The sequence below is a fragment of the Falco biarmicus genome, chromosome 13 (assembly GCF_023638135.1).
Source record: "Falco biarmicus isolate bFalBia1 chromosome 13, bFalBia1.pri, whole genome shotgun sequence".
Lineage (NCBI taxonomy): Eukaryota > Metazoa > Chordata > Aves > Falconiformes > Falconidae > Falco > Falco biarmicus.
In genome coordinates, this window is record NC_079300.1 from 5621237 (window position 1) to 5648081 (window position 26845).

A 26845-nucleotide genomic window follows, 5' to 3' on the forward strand; every position below is an offset into this window, starting at 1 on the left:
GCTGCTGCAGGGTAGGACTCAAATTTTGCAAATACTTCTGTGTTTATAGACACGCAAGAGAGTTCAACAGACCGAAAGAATGTACGGTGTCTTACCTCCCAACCATAACTGGGATCGTTAAGGTGTGGCCGCTGCTCTCCCACAAAAGGGCCGAATTTTTCCCCTGCTTCAATCTTCCTTTTGGTCCATATCCCTAATCCTGCTCCAGGAATGTTGGATTCTCGGAGCTCAAACTCTGTAGGAATGGGAATGTCATCAGGAATGTATATTGGAGCCTTGTAAGGAGAGCTTTCCTTTGGTGTGAAAGCTTCGCTGGAGGTTGCTGGAGAAGACAGCTCTTGAATGCTGACGGATGCTGGACACTGGACGTTTGCAGCTTCTCCATCAGCTTCTGCTGCTTCCTCCAAAGGAAGTTCAGGAAAGCTTTCATACAAACATTCGTCACCTGGAAAATAAAGACAAAGAGCAGGATGTGAAATATCCTGACAGATTTTGCATATGAAACCCTTTTTCAGCCTGCACATGAAATGAAGAGGACAGTTTGTTAGGCGGGTGGCACCTTCATCAATCACTAGTCCTGCAGCAGAGCCTCACCCTGGAAGGAGCTGAGCCTTGTCCCTATTGTAGGCCTGGGGGTACACAGTGCTTCTCAATATTCCTGACATCAAAAGTGGTTTACATCATTGAACACAAGCAAGGGAATTACATACAGATGTACATGCAGGCACACCCTACTGTCCAATCTGGTCCAGATAGACCGCTTTGCATTGCATACTCTTTGAAATCACAATTGAAAGCCAGGATTAAACGTTACAACTGAAATCTAAGTGAAGTGAAAAGCAGGAAAGCTTTACTGGTCTTTCAGAGAGACAGACTGAACGTAAAGTAGCCAAAATTAAGTTTGATAGCCTCCAATTAGTCTTTGGAGGAAAGGATCCAGCCTACCACACAAATCTTGGCAAGAACTTCAGATGATGTAAATCAGTGTCTTACCATTGACCTCCAAGAAACGAAATGGTCTAAAATAAGTTCAGGATCCAAACAGCACCTTATACAGAACATGAACCTTCTCCTCTTACAGTTGCAAAAAAAGCTGGGGCAGATCCAAAACACATTTAAAAAACCCCTTCGTCTCTTGAGCTTAGCCAGCAAACAAAAAGAAGAAAAAAAAAAAAAAGAGAAAAAAGGAAAACTCACTATTTTTGACAGTTCAAAATGTAAGGCTTATTGTAAATTCCTCTTAGTCAAAAAAATCTGAGTGACTTCAGCAGGGGCTTTAGCTGCACCAGCAACAGAGTACTCAACCCAACAAAAACACAAAAGGAGCAAAAAGACAAACTAACCAAAAAACTTCTTAATTATTTACATCCATTTAACTCTTGTAGTGTCAACATACTTTTCCTACACACAGAACTCATTCCATTTAATGCTAACCTAAATAGAAGGTGAAACTACTATTCTCCAAGAAATGAAGAGAGATCGGGTATTTAAGACCCGACCATGAGGATATTTGCATAATATTGTTGGCCCAGAAGTTAAAGTGTTACACTGGGCTTGGCGTTCAGAATAACTCCGTTTCAGTGAAGAAACAGGAAACTTTAAAATGTTCTTTCAATTTCTTGCTCATTTAAGAAACTATCCATGGTAGATTAGCACCATATGCCTTTTCCATTGGAAACTGGTCATAGCCCATTGTCTCTCACATCTTTGTTACATATTATCTCACGGGTTTATATCTGTACTTTCATGCTTCTGGTACTGCCTAAGACAAACACTGGGACATAACAAATCATTTGAATAGATTGCTCTCATCACATGACTGGCAAACTGGATTTTTCATCTGTGAGCAATTTATTCACAGCCATGAACTGTTTTTCTTTCTTTTATGTGGCACTGGCTATGACCTCATACATGTCACAAGCAAGTTCAGCTACCCATTCCCTCGGCCGCTGGTTTGGCAGACTCCCCCTGTACTTTAACAATTGAACCCAATATTGATTAGTTTGTCACTTTTCTAATACCTCACACTCTGAGAAGTAGAAAATCTTGACTGACTACCATTTAGCTAAGAAGGACACACAGAAGGATTTTCCATTGCTTATGCTTCAGAAATCCTGCCTGTCATAGCTCAGTGGTGCTGAGTTTGGCAAAGATGTTCAAGTGCTCGTGAAAGCACTGGTGTAGAGAGCTTGCTCAGTGCCTAGCACCTATAAACCCATGCCTGTACGTCCCTGCCCACAGCAGAATTCAGCCTGGACTCCAGGGGACAGGGAATAAGACATTAAAAGCATAGAGACACAGCTCCACCTGGATGCCACACTCACTTCACGCTGCACTGAGATGACCACATTAAGCAGCCATCTCTGTTACACCATGACATTGCTGCTGCCCTCAAGCCTGACTCTCTTCCAGCGTGGTGGGATGGGTGGGAGAGGTTGGTCTGCACCTCCTGAGCATTCCTGAAACTCCAACAGGCTCCCTGACTTCATGGGCCAGCAGCAATGCTGCATCCACCCAGAGCAGGCTCGCTCCCATGCAGATGTCATCCCTCAACTGTTTAGATTGCTGTCCTGCCTAAAAGACTTCAGCTGTTTTTGAAACGGGAAAAAACCCCCAAACCTAGTCCATGTACACACATGGGGTGCAGGAAGAGAAATCACACACGAAAAGTGATCTGGATGATGATAAGCACATGGCTCACTGGAAGGGAGGTCTGAAAAACTTCAGGCATCTAAATCCTACTGATTTTCTATGACTGCTGGGTGCCTGACACTCAAACTCCTTAAAAAGCCTATCTCACACTGTCTCTGCCATTGTCCCTACCCCACCAAGCAGTGCCCCATAAAACCAAGGCTCTCCCTGTGTCCCACGGCCACACCTGACCCTCCTGCACCAAACAAGGTAGCAGCTCAGGCAAATTGTTTAAGTCACAGCAAGCAACAACCTGCTGGGTGCCTTTCCCCAAAGGGCCACCTTCCTCAGCCTCACTCGCCAGCAGCAGCCGAGCCTTAAACTTCCAGCAAGTACAGCTTTACAGATGTTTCTTCTCCCCCAGGGACAGTCCAGTTTAATTTCTTTTTCACAGACTCAAAGGCCTCGGATATACTTATCTCAGTCATCCTGGCTACGCTCATTTTTAGCCATATAGGGTCAAACCTGCAGCTGATAAATTGGCCTCTAGAAGCCTGGCAGGGAGACAAGTCCGTTTGCTGGGTCTATTGTGCCTCCTTTGATTTCCAGCAGCCACACCCGATGTCATCATTAAACATGGGCTTTCAGTTTGAAAGCTCTGGAAAATATAATACGCCAATATGCCCCAAAGCCCTAACAGTGTGGGTAAAACAGATTACTGAAATATTATTCTGCCTGAAATAGCAATGTATTCTAGCAATAATATTTTTTAAAACCTCAAAATAAACAAAACGTTGAATTATGACTGACCAAGAGATGGGAAGACCATTAAGACATATTTGTGAAATTATTGATAGAAGGAGCTGTATTAAAATCATTGTACATGAACCAAGGATCCGGTCTTCATTTTCAAAGGGTGTGGGACTATTCTCCATAAAATTTACACCCACATGGATCAGAAGGGCTTCCAGCAAAACCATGGGATATTGACTGATAGAAAAACTTTGTAAGGTTAGAATTAGACCCAGGGACTGTGCTGATAAGCATCATTTTCCCAGTGAACTGCAAATCATTTGCACAGATAGCACTGAATTTTGAAATTCAAGACGGCTTCTTTAAAGTCCAATAATTATCCCCACTAGAAATGGAATGAAGGAAAAATCAAGGCCCCTGATAAGGGAACAAATGACATTAGGTAATGTGGAAGCTTAGATATTAGCCTTCATAAAACTCTTCACCACTATTTTACAACAAAAACATGAGCAAGCTTCAAAGGAAACCCAGGAGGAAAGGTTAATTGCTACTTAAAGACCAGGGTGGACACCTGCATTTGCACTTTTGACACAACCTTGTACGCCAGCAGGAAAGAGTCCACGTGGCTGCATGCTGGGGATGTGCCTGATGAGGACAGGGGAGCAACGTGCCAAAGCTACCGCCGTAACTCTGGGCCCTGGGGTCATTTCGAGACCAAGAGGGCTCCTGTGCATGGCTGGGAGGAGGAGAGGACTTCCTTCCATTCAGATGTTTCTTCACAGTTCAGCATGCTCTTCCTTTCCAAGAGCAATTAGGTAGGAGGCACTAATGACTGAGGGAGGCAGAGGTTGCTGAACGCAATTCAAACTGCTTTCCACCAGCTGCAACTGCCAGCAAGGCAAAGGCTTGCTGTTTTCAAAAACACCCTGGGCTGCACATCCAATGAAACCCTGCCTTTCTGCAGCTGAAAGGCTGCATGACGGCATCTCATGCCAAGGGGACAAGCTAGCCAGTTACATGTATCAGTGTTTCAGGGTGGTCTTCAACTCAAAGTTCACCCAAAGTCCTCCAAGGATTAAATCTGCATACAGACCTTCAGACCCAAAGCCACCCCTAATAACCAGAAACTTACCCACGTGTACTATCCATTCTCCCTTTCTTCAGGCAATTTGCACCTGAGAATATACATTCCCAAAGCAACTATTGACTGATAAACCCTCCAGCACATAAACCCAGTTCTCCGCACCTGGAGTCAGGCACATGAGCACCAGCAACTTAATCATAAGCTGGATGGCTGATTACTCCAGAGGAAAGAGGCAGGCTGGAAGCAAAAGCATCTAGAGAGCCTACTTCAGAAGTTTTCTGATGCCATCATCTTCTGAGCAGGATAAAGTAAGAGCTGAGAAAAACGTGGAAGTGGCTCTTTGCAATGAGAAGATACATGCAGGTTCGTGCCTGCAACTTCTCAAAGGTGAGAAAGATGACCCCTAGCCCTCAAGACTAGACATCAGAAGGACCTGGCTCTGTTCGATGGGAGAAGTCCATCACATGCCAGGAGCTTTGAGCTCTACTAGCTTTGTTGACCATATCTGACATGAGCCTTTGGCAAGGACGCATTAATGAAGGCTTTGGGAGAGCACAGTAGGAGCGGGTGAATTAGTTCCTTCTCTACGTAAAGCGAGGTGCACCTGAAGGCACCACAAAGCCTGAATCAGATCCTTGAAAGAGACCAGAGAGTGTTTATATTCTTTTGACCTAGCGTTTCTATTCAGCACGGAGGAAATCACCGTGGAGCACTTGCAGGGATATCTGAAAAGGAGGCAGGCATTTCCTGTTGCGTACAAATGGGACACCTTTATCTGAATTTCTGTTTGAACAAGTATTAAAGAAAAAAACCAACCCTGTTACAGGCAGGGACTGATTGATTACAAAATATATCCACATCAGTCTACGACACAGGAGGTCAGGAAAAGCAGAAAATTAAAAGAAGAAAAGCCATTAGCTTCAAAAGGAGCATATTGCCAGCAGGGACCTAACTGGGAGCCACCTGACAGTGCCACACCAAGCAGGCATGGTTCCGAGGGGGCCACTTGCACATCCTCTAGAAGAGAAGCAGAGAAGGATCCTTAGCTTTAGAAACATGCAGAGATTGGGTTACTGTCTCCAGGCTCAGAAGGGACTCTAGCCAAGAGCTACATTACTTTGCTTGAACATTTTATCGGTTAACATACCTGAAACTGGTTTGTGCCGCTCCCTATTCACAGAACTGTTCTGTGGAGCTGGACCTAATGACTATTATTTATTATTATTTGTATTGTAACACAGTCTGGGGGCCCCAGGCAGGACCCCATTGTGAAAAGCATCAGACAGACCTAATCAAATGAGATTAGATTCTAAACAGAATAGAGCTAGTAATCCCCAGTTAAGTAAAAATCATAAAACTAACAGCGTAGGAAAAAAAAAAAACACAAACAAAAAACCCCAAAACATTTTACAGACAGAAAGTTTGGTTGTACAACAAAAGAGATTACAAGCAAATTTAGAGATAAAAACGGTGCTTGAAGCACTTTTGAATCATTACTTCGATTACCAAGGAAAAAAACTTTCACAAGCATGAACCTTCAAATGCACAGGTATTTTGCATTTTTGTATTACTTGACCCTAACACAAGCATGAGAAAACCAAAGCTGTCCTGAACCCACTAAAAAGAACCAAGCCTGTAAACCATGCTCATGGAGCACGCAACGAGAGCAAGAGGTACCAAAGCACCCACGCGGTGTCCCCAAAGGCCAGATTCTGATTTCTCTTACATGACTCTAAAATCCAAAGTAATTACTTTAGACTTCTACCAAGGAAGAAATGAGATCAGTGTCTGTCCTGGAGTTAGCCAAAGCCGCTCGGATTTCTTCAGGTTGACACTAATGTAACAAAATAAGAGGGAAATGTGGTGCCCAGATTTCAGCTTTCCCTTCGTGTTGTGATGCTGCAGACTGTGGAGGGCATTTGCACAGCGCTCTCTGCAAAGCCTCCCTGCACCGCAGCACTGAGCCGCACCGAGCAAACCCTTCTGCAGCGCTGGCAGAAGAGGGAGTTGTAGGAAAAGCTGCGCAGACAAAGGCAGGAGAAAAAGGCAGCTTGAGGCAGCCCGAGCACAGAGTGTTCGGGGGCTGAAGTACAGAAATCACCAAATTCTCATAGTGCTGCACCATGGGCTGCAGCATCTATGTGAAATGGAAAGGGAACTCACTTTGGATCGCTGTTGGAGCACCTCGTGCAATGGGCTGCTAGTAGCATCTGCCTGCGCTTCACGGCAAGATACACATCAGTAACAACAGTGCAGATAATTCACAAGGCAAATTAAAAACCTTCCTTGCATGGGAAACAGATTTTGCTTCTTAAACTATTGTGTCTGCAGAAAATAACCGTGAAACAAGAGGCTCATACTGGGAGCAGAAGTGAGCTCCTGATGGTAGGACCAGCACCAAGCACTGAGTGCTTGGGAGAAACCTGTCCACAGGCAAGCGGGAAGCAAAGTTACACATGCTCAAGAGCATCAGGCCTTTGAGAGAGAGTAATTTCAGCATTGCCAAGTGTTGGTACTAGATGACCAGCGAAGTCATAATACAGCAACTGCGTAGGGACCTGCCTGTCATCTCTGGCAATTCTCACTATCAGCCCCTACAATAACCAGTAGCGTTTGGTGCTCTGTCTAGTGTCATTCATGTCTAATTGAGGAACACAGTCAAAAGTATCTGATGTGGACCAGACGCTGGTTTTTAATTAGGGTCCAGCACTGAGAGACCATGGGTCAAATTCTACTTTCATTTGCACAGGAGCCGCTCTCCTTGATGTCGAGGAAGTTGCACCTGCATAACTGAAAAGCAAAATTTGGCTGCTTGCGTTCCAGTGCACTTTCCATATAAATTACTGTATTACATGCAGCAACAAAGAATTATAAATGTTGGCTGGCACACACTGAATTTATTTACAAGTTAAGTCTGATTTTATTTATAGTTCCAGTACAATCATCTCTGGTAGAAATATTTATGTTATCTGTACTTCTGGTCTGTTAGAGTCTACTGCAATCATAAACACTGCTGAAAAATTATTCACAGTTAGCAGGGTTTAAACTACCCATTATATCACTAGCTAGGGCCAATAAACTTTGGTGCTGGTTGATAAAGTTTCCTCAATGGAATAAATATATATTTGACTTTCAGAATCTTTTCTGGGTTACAAGAGCAGGGGTAAGAGAAGAAGGAAATGCCAGCAGTAGGGTTTGACATACCGAGGGCCAGACCTGCAGCTAGGAAAGAGCCTGTCAAGATCCACATCAGCTGGGAAGCAGCCCAAAGCATGCTGAAACTCTAACTAATAGCTTAAATTTGTATCTTAGTAAAATATTTCAATCGAGTGGGGCTGCAGCAGCTAACACATACTCACTAATGCCCTTCATGACCCTCTATATGAAGCAGACCCAAGGAGGAAAAGAAAAAAAAAATCCACCTTGAAATTTTGAGTCCTGAGTACTAGCCATTGCTAAGGGTGGAAAATGGATTAAAGGAGTCAGCTTTTGTTCATTGTTTGATTGCCGTAATGGTAAACATGACACATATTCTTACACTGACATGGCACGAGAAGCCAACATGCTTAGAAGAAAACTAAGGACAGGAAGGTTAAATGTGAATTAGTGAGATTAGCCACTTTATATATAGGAAATACTAACAGGGAACAAAATTTGACTAAATCTGTATCAGCTGGGGTAAGACAGAAACAGTAATGCACATAAACAGTCCCTGACATGGTGAAAAACTTTTGCTGCAAAAGAACATTTTTAAATCAAAACAATTACTTAAACCTGCAGTATTATAATCAACGCAAATGAAACTTTATCTCAATGTAATAAATCAGTGTAACTGAACTTCTTTTTACTCATTAGTAGACCTTTACTGTTTTAAACTGAGATGTGTCACAAAGTAGCGCTAGAAATCACATGCTTCTTTCTAACAGAAAGCAGTAATAAAAGATGACTATTCTACCAAATTATAATGAAGACAGATAACAGAGTGAATTATAAAACAAAGGTTATAGATAGAGACTGAGCCTTGTAGAGGTAATGACTTTTAATTGGATTGAGTTTATCATATTTTCAGAGGTACAGCACAAGCAGAAGAAAGGATTAGAATTATTTCCACATTTCATTATTTGGCATAATGAGAAAACAGAGGGAGGTCCACATCCCTGATGTGTTTGGTAAGCCACGGGAGATGTTGAACATGTCAGTATCTGGTAGAGTACGGTCCTGAGACACAAACGCATTCGCTCTCTTATAATGCAGCAAAGTGTAATCACTTGAGAGGGGGGGAAAAAAAGGAGGAAAAAAAGCCAGGTCATGAATTTTTGTTTCAAAAGCATGTTATGAATAAAAAGGAATTTAACCCCTTCATGCCAGCAGCCACTTCAGCACTAGCTTGCAAACTCCCATACATCTGCTTTGGGAAGCTGAACAATTCTCACCCTAAGCACCAAAAGGTGTTGTGGGTTTTTTTTTTAAAAAAAAAAAAAAAAGAAAAAAAAAGAAAAAAAAAATTGGTGAGTCCCACCCCATCCCCTGTCTCACACCTGTATAGTCACACCATCATGGCAAAAAGGCCCTGGGGAAACCACCAGGGAGGGGACCTGCCCTGCCTGAATCCCAAAGGGATGCCCTTCCTCCCGGACCAGTGGGGAGAAGGCAGTCAGGGATGAAAGGGCAAGAGCTGAGGGATTGGATTATCTGAGAAGGCCCAGCAGACATAGCCGGGTACCAGGGATGTACCTGTTCACATGCTGTACCCAAAGTACTTCAGGAATGGCTGGAGTTTTGGGGAGTTGCCCCTGGAAACTGAGCTGCCACGGAGCAGAGACAGGTTTTATACCAGCAGCCAGACAGCTTTTTAATTATGCAATTACAGTGAAAGTCTTAATTATATTTGAGTGACACCGTGATACACTGTAGTTAAGTCCTTGAAACACTAACAGAAGTACTCATAACAAATACACTAATCAGGGAAAGTATCAAATAATTAATCCTATAATACTGTCTGCTTCAAAAACTCAAGGTCTGGCAAGACTGGTTTCCAGCATTTGTTTCCAAGAAGATACAAGGCCACAATTTTTCCTGCAACTGACTTCTCAGCAGCCTGCACTGGAGTTATATCTCTACAAGGTCACCCACAGTAACAGCAAGACATACTTAGCAGATTGGAAAATCATGAATCTTAAGAACAACTATACTTCATGTTACATGTGCAGGTGTGTTCTGTGTCATCCTGTAGGGCATTTTTATGTGTTTATATCCAGCCTGCTTGGATGAATAAATTAATCTTATTTTTTACAAAAAAACCCTTTGGGATGGTTTTATTTCATCATCTAGAGGAACACTTTTATTCCTGCATGACAGCATTGGTTTGGGTGGGATTATTCAAAGATAATTTGTTCCTATTTGTCTCCATGAAACCTAGGTCCCTGGCTGGCATGCATAACTTTAACAAGTTCCTCTCATCAGTATCTCACTCAACACGCATGTTTTTAAAGTGCAAGAACCTTTTTTTGTTTCATTTTTTTCTGAAAAAAATCATTCTGAAATGATTTATCTACATCATCTCCATTGATCCTATTTCTCTTTTGCTCCAGATACTACCCGTTCCTCCAAACACTTCCAGAGTTTGTTCTGACAAACCAAATTCTACCTGTCCAGCCATACATTTTAAATAAGTAGTTATTAACTTCAATATCAACAAAACATTTATGATAAATAAAATATTTTTATGTTTTCCAGCACGTTTCAGAAGGCAGGCCTGCCCCAGCAAACTTGAGATTTATGGAGTATCTTAAAGCTAGTGGAAATTTTGCCAGTGACTTTAGTGAAATGATAATTTCAGTGGTGATGCAGATAAGGTTTGTCCATGAATCTGATAACATTTATTGTAGGCATCCAAGCACAACCAGGAAAAAGCTACTTGCTACTTACAGCAAGCCCCAGAATCCATGGCAGTATGATTTTATACAAGGACAGAGGCAAAAGAAAACTACACCTATTAAGTACAAGGCTCCGTTGCCTTTCTAAGTTTATTTTTTCTAGAAGGCACGGCATACATGAGAGTGTGATGAGCTACAAGGGTTTGTAGCAATTATTTTCCTTAGCCTTTGTATAAGAGGACTGAGGGAAACGTTGGGCTTTTTTGCAACCAAACCACCCATATGGAGATAAAATGAGGACTCAGCACGCCCATCACCACAATGTTTCATAGACTCCTTCAGCCCGGCTGGAGGGTGCTGCACCGCCTCGCTGCCAGCAATCACAGCCCCCTCCCCATGCCCTGTCTGCATCCTCTGCTACAGGAAGGTGTTTGAAAATCAGAGGTTAGGCTTTTCCCCTGAAAACCCTTTATTTTTAGAGAAAAACTCTACTCTCTCCCATTTCTTTCTTTACCCATTTTTTGCAGAACTGCTTCATTTTCTTTTCCATGTTGTTACCAAAAAATCATGGAAAAGGAAAATATTCAGAGAAATTTAAAAAAAACCCAAACCCCAAATATTACAGCTTTAAAAGTTTTGCTGAGCAATCAGGAGACTTGTTTTAAAAGGAAAAGTGTTTGCAGAAATTACACAAATCCAGGATATTGTCACCTCTTTCCTACATAAATTGTTCGTCATGCAATTTAGAAACTTCTGAGAGTGTTTGGCTGGCTGTATTTTTACCTAGCACGTCTCTGAAGGGTAAGCTCTCTGTGGGTTCACTGCTCTGAGGTTTTCAACACTATCTAAGAGTTTTCCAGTCTTGCTTCTTTCCCCTGCTGGTGGTCCACAGCAATGCTGGAGGTGCCTGCTCCCTCTCTAACAACTATTTGCAACCTCAGCCAAAAAATACTTTGTGCTACACCCTTCACTTGGATGCAAAGTAACACCTCACACTGTGCATCCTTTCTGCCTTGGAGGAAAAGAGCAAAAATGGTAACATCCCCATCCACCTGTCCTGCTGTTCTCACAGGGAAAATCTTTCCCCTGCAGCCCTCGGGGACCAAAAGCCTGACTGCCAGCGGTGCCCTTGCCTCATGTCTTTGAAGACCTCCACGTAAGCCAAAGCTTCACCAGTAGAAATACTGCAGACACAGAAACCATTGAGGAGCTTTTCACCAGCAAAGACCAGAGTTTTTCCAAGATCAGTTAGTAAAAAAAAGATTAAGAAGATAATTCAGCAGACACAGGACTAAAAGGAAAGACCTGGGCTCTTGCCTCCCCGGTCTATCGAATCACAGAGCCTTTGCTGGGCTCAGGTACTGGGAATGAGTAGCTCAAACACTGCACACTCGGTTACTTTTGCAAAAATATCCATTAACAAATTCTGCCATTCCTTCTTGGGTTTTCCATTTCTTCCACGGGATCGTGTTATCTCATTTGCCTCAGATGAGCCCCATGGTGAATAGCTCATCTACCCCCAGTGCTTTGAAGATGCAAAGCAGGACAGTATGGAAATGCTAAGTGTTCTTGTAGCACCCGTAGCCTGTTGCAAGGCAGGAGGAGCGACAGTCCTTATTCTGATCACATCCTCCCTCCAAAATAAACAGTGACACCAGTGTGAAACCAGAACGAGACCCCCGCTGTGAAACAGTTAACATCAGTTAGATCTATTTTGACTTTTTTAAAAAAAGAAAGAAAAAAAGAGTAGGACTACAGTTTATTTTACATGGCTTCCTGGTCAAAGCCTCAAACGTTTTGTAGATATTTATTGATATATATTAACTGTAAAGAAAGTTAACTGCTAATGTAATTTATTCCACCCTTTGTTCCATACACCTTGTATCGCTTTCTATGAAGCTGTTGATCTTGGAGAAGCAGAGGGGTCCTGGTGAGCTGCTAGCAGAGAGCAATAAATCAGCACTCTGAAAGCTTCTGGTTCATCCCAATAACTTGGAAGCAAATTTGAAAAATAATCTTTTTCTCTCCCCGCCCCCCCAAACTGGCAATCTTCACAAGTTCTATTGTTTTCATGTGCAGGCTGATATATGACAGCTTAAATAAATACATAGCACTTAATGGAGCAAATTCAGCCTTAGTGTAATTGGATGCCATACCATTAGAGACCTTGGCCCAGGCAGTGCTCTCCATCCCAAAGGATCACAGAGGACCCTACAAGCTCAAACTAACATGTGGTTGTTATATACTTTAATTCTACTTATTATGCCACTACGGTTTAATCTTCTGTTATAAAAAGTACTTAACTGTATTTCTATTTATGTTTACAGACATGGATTTAAGTACTGTTTATAATTACAAGAATGTATATATACAAAATGTATATGCAAGATATCATATATATATGCAGAGACACATCCTAAATCATGGGGGTGATGGAGTCCTCACACAAAAATGGCTTGAGGAGCATTTTTTTTTTATGTGAGGAAAATAACGTGACTTTTCCTGACATTGTTCTGAGAACAACTTTAATTCCTTTTTTCCAAAATAAAGCCAAAAACACTCAGAAATTTTCAAGGTGGAGTGTTACACCTCACAAAGCCATAAGTGGTGAGGAAAGAGATCTTTTGTCAGGTGCCCTTCGCTACAGGATCAGCATCTGTACTGGGAGGGCAGGGAACAGCAGGATCAGCATGGGCTGCACTTGCTCAAGCTGCAACAATGCGACTGCTGCTCACAGAAGAGATTTTCCGAGAGAGCAAGTGGAAGCAAAAAGTTATGTTTTAAACTTTCCCTGGTAAGCTTACTGGAAGATGAAGTCAAATAAAAGTAACTCTTCCTAGAACATTTCTCAAAACCAGCATCAAACTGGTGTTTAGCTGACCTTCTCCACACTCCTGTGAACCTTAATTCTGTAAGTTAGGGAAAGCCACGCATAACTCCAAGCATGTCAGAGGAAAAAAAATAAAAGTATTATTGTGAGGACATGTTGAAAGACGCCTAGTGCAAAACCGTGCCTCTGTCACACCCGTGGGCAGACTGCAAGCATGTGGGTGAACGTGACTGACAGTCACAAACCAAATTGCCGGCAAGTTTCGAAAATAAGCAAAATTGTCTGGACTTGGCATCCCTTAGTGCTTCCACACAAAGCCACAGTCCGACTGTGCTTCAGAGCAGTAGCTGGTGGTTCACGTACAGACCACAGCCCACATGGGAGAAGCTGGAGCTCACAAAGCGAGCCTCGAAGAGCTCTACAGCAAAGACTGAAAGGCGGTGAGCCTTGCACAAGGCTCGCGTTGGGCACAGGGAAAACCTGCATTTTAGTGCTTGCTATGGAAAGGTCTGCTGGAGGAAAGGGTGCTGGGACCAGGCTAATCCTGGCTATGGGATTCCTGTCCCAGGTACGGCTCGGAGCCAGCTGTGCCCCTGCTCACGCTGCACCATCCCGCTTTCCCAGCTGGAGCCATCACCACTCCTCTCCATGATCAGTGGGAGCACCAGTGTCTCACATGTACCTTGATGGAACACAACTGATCCAAAAAAATCTGAAGCATGTGCTACAGTCTGAAAAGAGCTTCGGTCTATTAGAACATGCCTGCAAAAAGCACGTCTCCAGGGCTAAGACCACCAGAGATGCTGCCCAGTCCCCAGACTGGGCTGAGCAGACTCCCACCATGCAGGAAAGCCCATTTCCACTCTCTACTGCTCACCAAGGACTTCGTCTCAAGGTTAACCTTGTTTTCTCTCACCAGAGGCCAAACCCCCACCACTTATGCACCCATAAGGAATTTTGCAGGAGAAAGAGCTCAATGTTGGTTTTGCCCAGGTATTTTAGCTGAACAGGACAGACCAAATAAATACCATTTGTTGTTTAAAGTGCAAATCCCAGCAACTTCTTTGAACGGGAGCATTTGGTAGTTGACACATCTACGGATGTTTTAAATCATAAGGGCATCCACTCCATTTTGGTTTTAATGTGTTTGTGTGCGAAGTTCTTTGTCATTCCAGCCCACCTGTCTCAGAGCACAGAAATCGAAAACAGGAGTAACTCTCGAATTTCACCTCAATTTAATCCATCACAGAAAGCAGACTGGTTTTGCACTGTATAAAAAAAAAAAAAACCACAGCAGGACATTTAAACAAAGTGACACAGATCATCAGCAGATCAACTGAAAATGACAGCTCAATCAAACAAATGTACATTGAGAATTTCCACAGGGCAGCTCTAGCTGCAGCCAAACCAAATTTGTTTAGTATACATAAGTTAGCTGCTTAGAAACATTCAGTATGCTGCTAGCCAGATGATGACTTTCCCAGATAAACATCTATTTAACCAAATATCCTTCCATCCATGAAAATGCTAGCAGAGTTTTCATATATTCTCCTAGTCTCTTAAAAAAATGACTTTGCTCTGGTGGCAGGCTGGTACTGACCCACCCATGTGGCACCTAAGTAAAAAATAACTGAAAACTCCTTTAAAAAATAGTTATAACCACCAAAAGGTAGGAAAAACTCTATAATCCTGATTGAGTGCTTCTGACTGCCAGTAAATTCACAAAGTGGTATTAAGGCAAAATACAAATTACAAACTTGGGAAGCACCAGAGGAAACTGTGCATCCTGTGCCATATATCATATATATGGAGAGAAAGGGATTTGTCTGATACTTCTTTTAAAGGAAGGTATTCCTCCTGAAATCAATGACAGATCTCCTATTGATTCCAGAGAAATTTCACTGAGGAAAGATATTGATAAGAGCTCCTCTCAAAGTTTCTTCCCTGCTTTAAAGCAACTTTTCTGCAGTGTTACTTTCTAACAGTAGAAGTGGCAAAAATAGTTGTGAAGGTTAAGAAGTCATTTTTTCAAACTTAGAGATCATTAAAATATACATGAAGTTTCAGCCAAAATCAGATGCCCGAATAAAAGAGGCTTTGGTTCAGACAATGGCAGCACTCCCTGCACTTGGCAAAATTGAGGGGACTCCATCGGACCTGAGCCAGACTAGAAGGATGTGGTCCATGCCCACTGAAATCTCTGGCCAAAAGTCCACCTGATGTGCAAAAGCCAGATTTAAGGATCAATGGCATACTTGCCGTTCACCCAGCATACATACACACATCTCCGCATGTACACGTATGTGTTTAGGGGATGGTCATGCAACTATATAACTCTAAGCTAAATAAAGGACTAGGAATGACTGGCTAATATGACAACCTGCCATATAAATCACAATTTTGATGAAAGCCTCTTTTTCTTTTAATTCTGATCTGTTAAAATAGGCAAGCTCAGAAAATAAAAGCTACTAGGCAATACGTATCCGCTCTTCAAAGTTCTGTCAAACAAAAAGACAGCCTATAAAGCACATTTTCTGATGGACATCTGCTTATTATTTAACATCAACAAAGAGAATATTTAAAAAAAAAAAAGTGCAACAAATTAGGAAGCCTGTGATGCTGGTGCATCCCAAGAAGCAATGTTTACACAACAATCAGAGCGATGTGTGATGGCAGTGGAGAGAATAGATGCTTACAAGTTTGTCATAACTTATTTCCTGGGGCAAAAAAAGCACCAAAAGGTGGATTGTAAGTGATCCGACAGCCCTAAATAACTAGTCCCTGACCTGAAGGCTGCCTGAGAAAACCAAAACCAGTTACACTGCACCAGCAGTGAGAGATAGATGTGTTTTTCTAGCCTCTTGTTGCAGAAGAAGCCAAGCTGCCAGTGTTTAAGTGCAGAAACCTCAGTGATCCTGTTCTCATCACCAGCAACAAAGACTCACAGACCCCATAAAAGTAACAAAACGAAGAAGATGGGCCCTAAAGTGCAAGACTCTGACAGAGGTGGGGAAAAGGAGAAATCCCCTAAGACTGCTTCACCAGCCTGGGGCAAGGGCTTGCTGTACGCAAAAACACACGCTGCTGAATACTATGGGATTTCCTTAAAGTCTCCATTTGAGAGGAGTTTAACTCATGAGTTTCAAGTGCATAGTTGCACTTTTGCCAGAGTTTGCAAGTTGACATATTGCCAGGGAAGAATAACATGGGAAAGTAGGGATGAAGAACAGCAAAATTCAAAGTATTAACCCCATGAAGGGTTCCTGCTGGATATTGTTTTTTGGAATGCTGTGTTTCTTCCAGTGCAAAAGAGCCACCTGATGATACACAGCAGACATCATAATGCTCAAAGCTTGTATTATTTTCAGTGACGCAGGATTATTTTTTCACTTTTCCCCTTCCACTTCCCCTGAAAATAACACACAGAAAAACAAGCTGAAGACGTCCATACAATGGGGAAATTTAAACAAGATGTAATCTTGCAAATTAACACTCAGAAGAGAGGCAACCATGAAAACAAATAGGAAAAGGAGTTTAGACAAATTAATCCAGAACAACAGAAACAACCCCACAAACATAACCCGTCCAACCCCCTCCAAAACAACAAAAATGAGGATTTGGTAAGTTTGATTTCAGCAGCACGGCTGTTTTCTAATTGTATGTCTGGAGATGCAAACCAGCCCAGATGAAATCCATGCAGTTCCTGACCATTACCAGCCTCTTTCCTGCTAATCCCAACCTACAAGCTCCACACGAGAGGCAATTCCTACCGAGCTGAGCTGCAGCGTGACCTCTGCTGAGAAACGTAGTGGGGAGGGTGATGCGGATTAACATGGCAGCAGATTTCAGTTCCAACAGGGAAATCAAAGATCAGACCATTAAAATCTGCATGCTCATCAACAAGTGGTTTGTTATTTAAATCCACATTTGGTTGTATGAGTAAATTAATTTTATTCTTAGTGAGTTAAACACAACAGTGCAAAGAGCCAGCCAGGACCTATAACCAAAGATAGCCTTTTATATATATATATATATATATATATGGGGAAATCTTTCATTTAATTTTCTACCTAAAGCCTGTCTCCCTAAGGTGCTGAGCACCTACCCTGCCTATGGTAGGAGTCCAGAAAACCGTGCAGCTGCCTCAAACTGGAGAACCAGACCAGCAAAACTTTCTGCGATTTTTTTAGTTTCATTAGGACCTGTCAGTAGCGTTGCTCGTAGCATTTACAGCCCTGATTCAGGGCTAATTTAACCCAGTCCAGAATAGAACTCAATCAGCTCATAGCGGGTATTGATAAGCTTAATGGGAATTAAAAATTACCATAGAAGCTAACATTGATAGGAGTAAGAAATAAGAAACTTTGCTTCATAACCACGATCAACACAGGGAGATCTGCAGAAATCAAAGCACAGGATGCACTACGGTTTCCACTGCATTCCTCAGACTCAGGGATCTGCCAATATTTTGCACGTAAGCATGCAGACCTTCAAAAGAGCCGATTTTGTCCCAAGAAAGTACAAAACAATCACTACAAAGGAAAGTAATGAAAAATCCTCCTCCTGAACAAACATGCCATAAAAATAAAGTGTAAATCATAAAATCCAAATGAAAACAACCACTCCTCCCCCAAAATTGCCCAAATAATGGTATGAGGAAGTTTTCACTGATTAGATTAAATACTGGAAAGCACTTTCAAACTCCAGTAACAAATGACTTGATTTTAAAAGCAGTGACAGAAAGCAACACATGACACATGGAGGAATTCAGGGGTACACAGAGGCAAAGCAAGGCCTGATCCAGAGCCCTGGGGCAAAAGCTTTGCCTCCCCACAAGATGCATGGAAAAGGCTTCTCAAAAGTGAGCCACCTTGGCTAACTCAGGGGTTTACTGCTCAGGTCAGTGGAAGAAAAATGAAGCTAACAAATGTTTTTGAAAATGCCAGTTTTTGAAAGTAAACTTATTACTCTGAGGACTGACCACCACCAAGGACAAAAGTTTTGCATCACAGCCTGAGACAAAATGCCAGACTCTCCCACAAAGCACCTCACTAAGATTATTTCCCCAGCTCAGCAGAGAATATAGTGAAATAGGTCGTACATCACAGGAGTAAAACAACACTATGCTCAAGAATGAAATTCCTTGAGACAAAGGATCTCCACATTTATTTTACCTCACCGGCTCTCAATGCCAAATATCTCAATCTTACAGTAGGTCAGCTTCCTATCATTCAACCTGGGGATGCAAAAAGTCCAGTAGTGATAAAAAGAGAAGCAAGATGCTAAAATTAGTTTCTTTACCATCTTTTGCCTTGATATTTTCATTCTTTACAGCATTCCCTTTCAAGCACGTGAAAACCAACAAAACAGGCAGACTCCTCTGGTCCACAGCAAAAGGTGTTATAAACATGAGCACAATGCCAGGGAATTCATGCCTGCTCTTACACATCCACCAAAAGTGTTGATCTCATGGTGGCCTGGTCCACCAGGATGCTGGAGCACCAACAGTTTTTGGAAGCACCTTCCACACAGCTCTGCCAGCAGATAGTCTTCGTTCCATCACTCTTATGGAGAAGGTGGTCCTCTCTTCTACCCCTCTTATTGCTAGAAATCTCATTTCTGGCCTCAGAAGATTCATGGGCACTTTATTGCTCATTTGTACTTGTTCCAGCACTGTCCTTTAGCTTAAATGGTTTGCTGGGTATGTTTGTCTCCTTCGGTATCAGACGTAACCTTTATCAACCTTCATTTTCCCCAGCTAAACAAGCCAAGCTTTTTAGTCTATTCTGTATTCAATTATCAATCATCAGCTGTTCAATTAGAGACTGTGCAACTCTAAGACCTCAGATCCTCAGAAAGGGAGATGTCATCCCAGCCCCCATGACAGAGACAACACAAAGTTGTGTCAAGAGCTAGTATAGAATTAATCCATAAATCAGGAGGGAAAGCAGGGGCAAGAGGAGAATTGAAAGCAGCATCTCCCCTTTCAGTGGGTTAATGTGACTTCCTCCCACATTGTTGCAGAAATCACATCCAGGACAAGTTGCTCTCAGGAAGCAATTACAGGGAAGCAGCAGTGCAGAAGATAGATCTGTTTCTCAGCTCTTCCACATGTCACTTCTAAGGAAGGAGCGGATCGTGTGGCTCACAACTTCAAATTTAAGTATTTCCAAAGGAAAACGTCCCTAAATGTGAATATTATCTACTGGCCACACTGGATCTCATATTATGCTAAACACTTTGAAGCATTTTATGGACCAATCTGAAATACATCAATTAGATTCTGATCTCTCTGCTGTTATGGCAAACTACTGATTGATTACATGGGGCAAGATGTCATCTGAGCTCTCTGTTGCACTATTATCAGGCTCTGTCATACAAATTTCACATGTGTCATGGATGTGTGCGACAAGCAGTGTGGGGAGAAGCTGTAAAATGCGATTATATGAGCTTGACCTAGTGTTTTCAATCATTTGTATTTAACCTAAATGAGAACATCTCTGGAAATGCATCATTGCCAAAGATATTTTTAGCTGAAAAATATTTTTTTTCTTTTTTCTTTTTTTAAGTTCTGAATACAGGTGGACTCCATCATATAAATATATGTGTGTACATATGCACGTTTCAGGACAGAGGGAATCTTTTCTTTACAAAGACCTTCCTTCAAAGAAATCCAAACTTACTGTTATAAAAAAATACTATTTTTTGATACAGCTCCTTTTCATAAAAAGTTTCTAAAGAGTTATTTTCATTCCAGTGTGAAAAAAAATAAATCTGAAATATAACAGGCTTCTGTAGAAAATAAGTAACTTCTTACAGGCAAGTTGCAGTGATGATGCATTTATTCAAGTCAAGCTAAATATGCCCTAAAGAGTTAAAAATTCCTTTTAATTAAAACACCAGTATCACTTTACTTGTTGTAAGTATGATTACAGATGTGAATCTACAGCAGGTGCACACGACTATCTCTAACACTCACTAAAGAATAGGTAAAACCATTTTAATTTGTTGTCATATTCTCACATCTCTGCTTCCCTTCTGGGAAGGAAGGAACTTGTGCATACCCACACCCCTCAGTGGGCAAATCCAAGCCTTGCCTGCTAATAGATGCTGAGGTTAACACCAAGCAATTCAAAGCTTCTCATTAATTACTACTAATTGTCATAGCAATCTCTTTTCTCCTGTTTTACATCATGAGCAAATGATTTTTCATTGCAGAATAGGTAAGAAGAGAGATGCCTGGGAAAACATAATTAGTTTCACTAATTAGTGTGATCTGATTTGAATATTTCTATTTGCTTCTGTAATTTAAAAACAACAAAAAAAAAAAACCACTCAAGGAAGTTAATTCCACATTCTGAACCTTCAGTCCATAAATTAAGATAACCAGCACTGCAAGCCCATTTCTCCATTAAGAAAAGCCACCGCTGATGGCTGAACAGCCCCCAGGCAATGTTGTCCAAAATCAAAAGGAAAGAGTCCCCTCTCCCAAAGACAGAGTTGAGAGGACACAGTCATGTCAAACCTCCCACATCTCAAAGAAGTTACTTACTAGCACTAACAACCCCACCTTAGGTATTTTAATGAAATAATTGTGTCTGCTCACTTTGCCTTTCATCATCAATTAGGTCATTTGGCATCTCTCTGCCAGAGTCACACCGTTGTATTTTACACACCCAGTGGTGGGTTCAGAATAAGGCCTCATTCAAAGCAGCATGTGGCAATTTTTTAGGGACAGGGGAGGACTCGTACAGAAACTGTCTTAGAGGTGTATCAGAGCTGGTTTTGGTTATTTTAATTCTAAGCTGCTGAAGAATGCCCTCAAACCCCTTCAACCTTCAAAGTTTGGAGGTTTGAATAGGTTTACTGGATGCTTTTATCTTTTTGTACCATTCTGGGAGGATATCTCCATTGAATCCTCCCAGGATGAATGATGAGTTTTCTTCTTGATGAGAAAAGTGAATGAAATATTCCTCTGTGTATAGACCATGCCATGGTAGTGATTTTCTTAAAGCTTTGGATTTGGCTGAAAAATCCAAGCAGTGAAACACCTACTACAATTTCTTCAGCTACTATGAACCAAGCAAGATGCTCAGAGCTGTTGATGAAGTATAAATAAGAACGTGTCCATTTATCCAACACCCCAGCTACTGCGGGGCTGATGTGCAACTAGAGGAGGTGTCACAAGCCTGTCATGTTAGACTAGCATGAGCTGGGTGAATACATGCAGGTAACGATTTATTCAACGTGGTTCTGTTTCACATAATAGCCTGAGCAGATTACGATATTCTTTTACATGTCCCCTATTCAAATATGCTTCTGGATATTTTTAAAGTCGCGACTGACTGGAAATATTTGAGATTTTAGCTGTTTTGTTTAGCAACGAGCAGTCAAAACCTTGCTTCTACCCCCCGACCCGACGAGCCCCCAAACATTTCCAGCACAAGTTCATGCAGATGTGAAACTAATGTTCACCTTCTGCCGTTAACTTTTACCAGCAAAATAATAAATTCAGTTAATAACGGAAAAGAGTATTCATGGTGCTTTCTTGACAGCGCTCATTCACCTCTGCACTTGTTATGGTAAAACAGAGTATTCAATGCTGTTCACTTTTGGCAAAACTCCACCATTCAGACACTGCTGCAGCCACAGGCTGGAACAGATCCGGGGTAGTAAAAAAATAAAATAAAAAACCCAACCCCACACACAAAAAAAAAAAACCAACCAGCATCTAATTGTAACACACAAATGTTTTCCTGATGGAGCGGGGGTCTTTCTAGGAGGCTGCAGCCCAGCTCCTGGTAGGCTTTCACCAAGGAAGAGATGGCATTTCCGTACAGTAGCTGTGGCTATTGTACAGCAGCACCATCTCCTCTATAGCGTGAAAGACTTTGGTTGTTCTTCCGAGCGGGACACAATATGAAACGTGACTAGGGAGTTTTCTCCATAAACAAACCAAACCTCTCTCCCTTACAGAGCTGCCTTTCTTCTCCCAAGACCTACTAAAAGCTAGGAGCCTCCTCAAATCTATTAGAAATTCTTCCCAGAGAGAGGAACCAGACATTGTAAATGAACCATGGCTTAGAAACCCCCTTGTACCTGCAAATACCCCACAGATTCCAGAGGCATTTTATGTTGTGCCTATTTACCTGTCATGCTAGTTCTCACCCTATGATTCATTTATTTTTAATGCTTTCAGCAGTTTTTACTGATACTTTTCAAGGTGTTAGGGTGTCCCCTCTGTAGCACTTTTGGATTTGCTTGCAGAACTAATATACTGTGGCAACATACAGAGAATATTGTTCAGATGCTTTGAGAAAAAAATAAAAATAAAAACTACACACACGTACTCAGATGTAAAGGACCAATAACTCAGACCAGCCATTAGACTCTCAAAGAAGCTGAGTGAGCACAGCACGAGGGCAGACTCAGAACCAGGTCAGCCAGAGGCAACCTTGACCATCAGCCTCCAGACAGGGCAGATACAGAGTGCCTGGCAGCATGGTATGGATGGTCTTCAAAGCCAGCAAGGATGGAGATCCTCACCTTGCTGGGTCCCACTGCTTACTTACCCATAGGACACATTTATTGCCTACACCCAGCTCCAGTTTTCAAAAATCTTGCTTGCACCAGGGGTGCAAAAACAGTATTTCAGGTGCGGATGGCAAGTAAAGGGGACAAAAACTCACTACCGTCCATGACCTTGTTAATCCAGTTTGGGTCCCCAGTGCCAAGGTGCCCATCAGGTCCTTGTAAAAAGAGTTCCTGCCCACTTGTATCTCCAGAAAAACCTTATTCTACCATTGTAGCAGAGCTTATTCTTAAACTGGTTTATGGGGTTTTCAAGCTCCACAAAAATGTATCTTTTTAAACGGCTGTAAAGGTCTACCAGTAGAGACACCCCCAAACAGAAAGTTACTGCATTTTATGCTCATCTAAATTCAGATCTGACTATATTATAGAGACTCTGCAGGGGTCAGTCTGGCACAAAAGTACCAAAATATTTCCCAAAGTCCTGGGCAGCTCTGGAGCCGCCTCTGAACCGTGCACTGCTGGGCTGGCTCCATCAGCCCTCTCCCTGGGGTGCTGGCATGACGCGGGCTTGTCTCCCCAGCAGCTGCTGCCACACCTTTTTGTTCCCCTTTTGATACTGATAGTTCAGTATTAAGAGCAAAAAGCCTTTCTGAGAAAGCATTGAAAATATGACTCAATACTGAAACATCTGCACGTTCTTAATTGTCTGAGTTGCTCCTTCCATCAAAAATATTCATTATTTGCTGCATTTCCTAAATAACAGGGGAAAGTTGCCACTGCATTTCCTAATAATGTATGCCCACAACTCTATTTTCCCCATGTGCTATGCTTGCCTAAGACTGGTCATTTGTTACCTGCTAGTTCCAATTGATTTCCTTTTGCCTCTGCTTTCCTTCGCCATGAGTGCAGAGAACAACACGATTTATACCAGCCATCTAGTACCAATCATTAGATAACAAGGCCCTTTACTGAAAGCATTTAGAGTAAAACAATACTTTAAGTTTACCTTTGCTTTCATTTCCTTCTTTATAACTTCAGGTTCAAAATAAGGCCAAAGAAGTTCCACTTACACAGAAGATTAGACAGTCATCCAATATAAATCCTTCATATCCTATGCAACGTATAGTGCCCGGTTCCGACTGCAATTGCTTGTTTCTTTTTTAAATTGGTTTAATGAAATTCTCAGCCTCCCTTCTCTTGTACCCGTTTGCTTCCTGTTGACCTGAACATGGAGAGACAAGAGCTACATTTGTGGTAGGGTGGCTTTTACCCCACAGAAGCTCAGCCATGGATGACTTGGGCTTTAGCTCATCAAGCCTAAAGGGGAAACAGGGAGAGGCAGGGATGGGGACAGCCCTGCTGGTGTCCCTCCTCAGCTTTTCCCACCTCAAAATGATTAGGAAGCAAGTGAAGTTACATTGCACTAAGCCTGGTTTGGTTTCTGCTGATTTTCTCTGCAGCATGGAAACACTTCTTCTCCACATAGAAAAGAGCTGGACTAGAAGAAACTAAGCCCAGGGATATAAAAATCAGCTAGAAACTCCAAAATGCAAACCTGTCTGAGGCTCTTTTGGGTGTCTTGGACACAGAGAAGTAACGCTCCATGGCTGGATAAAACGCTGTCCTAATGTACTGTTCTTACCTTAATAACATTTAGTGTGATCATACATACTTATGTATTAATATCCAACCCTTGACAAACTTTCAACCCAAACAATATAACTTTTTTTTTCTAAATTCAAGTTATGCTTCACTAAAATTTTAGTAACATTATTCTAGCAATGGCTGTTCTAGCTGCTTGTAATTCAGTATCAAGGAAAGCAGCTGACATTCAACCACCTGAAGTGACAGGAGAGGTTCAGGTATTTCAAAAGAAAGCATCTTCTAGAGGGATGCCATCCCATCTCGTCCCAACCACTACCAGAAGCACGGGCTTTCCAGAAGGAGGTGATACAGAAATAGCTACACTAGTCTGTGGACACGCCTGAAACTGCAGAAGCAACAACACCCAGAAAACTGAAACCTTTCAGGTCAAGGCTGCCAAACAGACTGCTTCCCGCGGTGACACCAAACGGGCAGTCGCTGTTACCTAATTCTTCTGGAAGTTCGAAAAAAGTCTCCCAGTGGAAACTACTGACTCCTGAGCACTTTGGTAAATCTGGATCTTATTTAGATGCCTAACTGAGGGCTGAGCAGTAGAGGACTAGAAGGGTGATAATAAAAGAAAACATTGCAGCAATTTATCATTGGGGAGCAGTAAGAAATCCTTTTTTCTTTTTTTTTTTTTTTTGTTAAACAAACTTTAATCAATATAGCCTGTTTTTTCTGAAGTTAGATGCAAGCTGTGAAATCCAGATTTTGATTCCCCCAATAAGTCATGGTTACATCTCTAGAAACATACTAGAGAATCATCCTTCATTTTCCACAGAGTTATTCTGCTGGAACAAAATTGGCTCAGTCTCTAGTATGGCAACACATTTTTGACTGCTGCTTTATACATTTTAGTAGGAATATGTATTGTACAGTATAGCAGTTCTTTCAATATTTTATGAATTTTATATATAAGACAATATAATTTATCACAGCATCTCAAGACAAGGGTCAAACATTTCTTCTGACAAATTAAAAATCTTTTTCATTGAATATTTATATGTTCTGTAGTGAATAAAAAAAAAGTTTTCACATTAAAATCTATTCATTTTACATCCAAGCACTTTGGGGTTTATGTAAAGTGCAAAACCTTTGTAAGGGACACATCGAAAGTCCAGTGAATCACTTGAAAATGCCCTTCAACCCCAACGGGCTGAGAGTGAGCCTTGTAGCATTTAGCTGTCAAAAGGAGGACCTGGGTGCCCACGCTCATGTGCTAATAATTGAAAGGTCAGCTCCAGGTACCTTTCATTTTGCAAGGGGCTGTGCAGGCTGGGAATTTTGTCTCCTGTTACCCACAATCCAAGCCGCAGTCCGACATAGGCTCGGCTCATCACAAAATGGAGACAAATGGTGGAATGCAAAGAATGGCCGTCATGCCCAGGTTTTTAAAAAAATGTTCAATTCCAAATAATTTGACTCTAAGGTTTTTTGCCCAGGCCTCTGTGAACTAATACTAAAAGGTTATTGTCAAGCTATAGCAAAAAAAAAAAACCTCTGATTGTAGCCAACTGTCCATCCGCCTTTCAGCAGGGGGGCTGCATGTAATTTTCTGCCTTCAATTAAGATTCACCACTAAATTCATCTTCTTTTAGAACCATATTATTGCACCCTATGGTATCACATGAAATGCACAGCAAAGGTTTGGGAATTCTTTTGGAGGATGATGGGGAATGGAAGCCCATGTTAGAGACACAATGGAAATAAATGCATAATTCAGTCCTCGCTTTTTTATTTGTCCTTGGCATTAATGAAGAACAAATTAGCTACTCTCCTTGGGTGTCTACCAGAAATAATAGTAACAACTAGAGCTCTTTCCCCCCCTCAGTAATATGTTCCTTTGTAGATAAGCACTGTGAAGAGGTAAAATTATGTCTTTTAAAAGTTTACTGTTTTCTTGTTCTAAGATGTAAATGATAGGGTTGGGACTGGGAAGTAATTCAGAAATATTTATTCCACGGAGACAATAGCTTTTTGTCATCAGAAGAAAGAATTGGTGACTATCAAAATGAAACAAAAAGACAACAGCATTAACTATGGCACGTGCTCCCCCAGTAAATAAGAAATGCACCTTTCCAACGACTTTGCACACCAAAGCCTGAGCCCCAGGTGAGGGAAGGGATCATAGCGGGAACGACCACCCCATAAGGTGACCTGGCTGAAGGACAGAACAGTTTTATTGTTATTCTTAAGCATGCGATAAATACAAGAAGATACTCGAAGCATTTCCTCCTCTTCCAGACTATTAATTTACAGCCTGTTTCATCAACCTTTTATGATGTGTAACAGGGACTTGAAAAAAAGTGTAAACATCTCTGCACCACTTTATAGTTGCGATATCCTGACCAAGGCAGCTCTTGGTTGGAAGTAAGCGTTCAGCCTGGAACTGGAATTTACTTATTTAGAGACTGCAAAGCATTGAAACCCATGGTATAACCGTGGCAAAGCAAAGTAACAGCTCCCAAGAGAAGACCAAGCACATGGGCA

General features: G+C 41.8%; 1 protein-coding gene across 1 annotated transcript in view; it reads right to left on the reverse strand.

The window, feature by feature from the left end:
- MECOM (MDS1 and EVI1 complex locus) overlaps positions 1-26845 on the reverse strand; it is a 348406-nt gene that overhangs the window by 191936 nt on the left and 129625 nt on the right. Inside the window, exon 2 of the mRNA XM_056358820.1 lies at positions 96-445. Within this exon, the coding sequence (XP_056214795.1) occupies positions 96-445 (350 nt within the window). The remainder of the gene's footprint in view (positions 1-95; positions 446-26845) is intronic.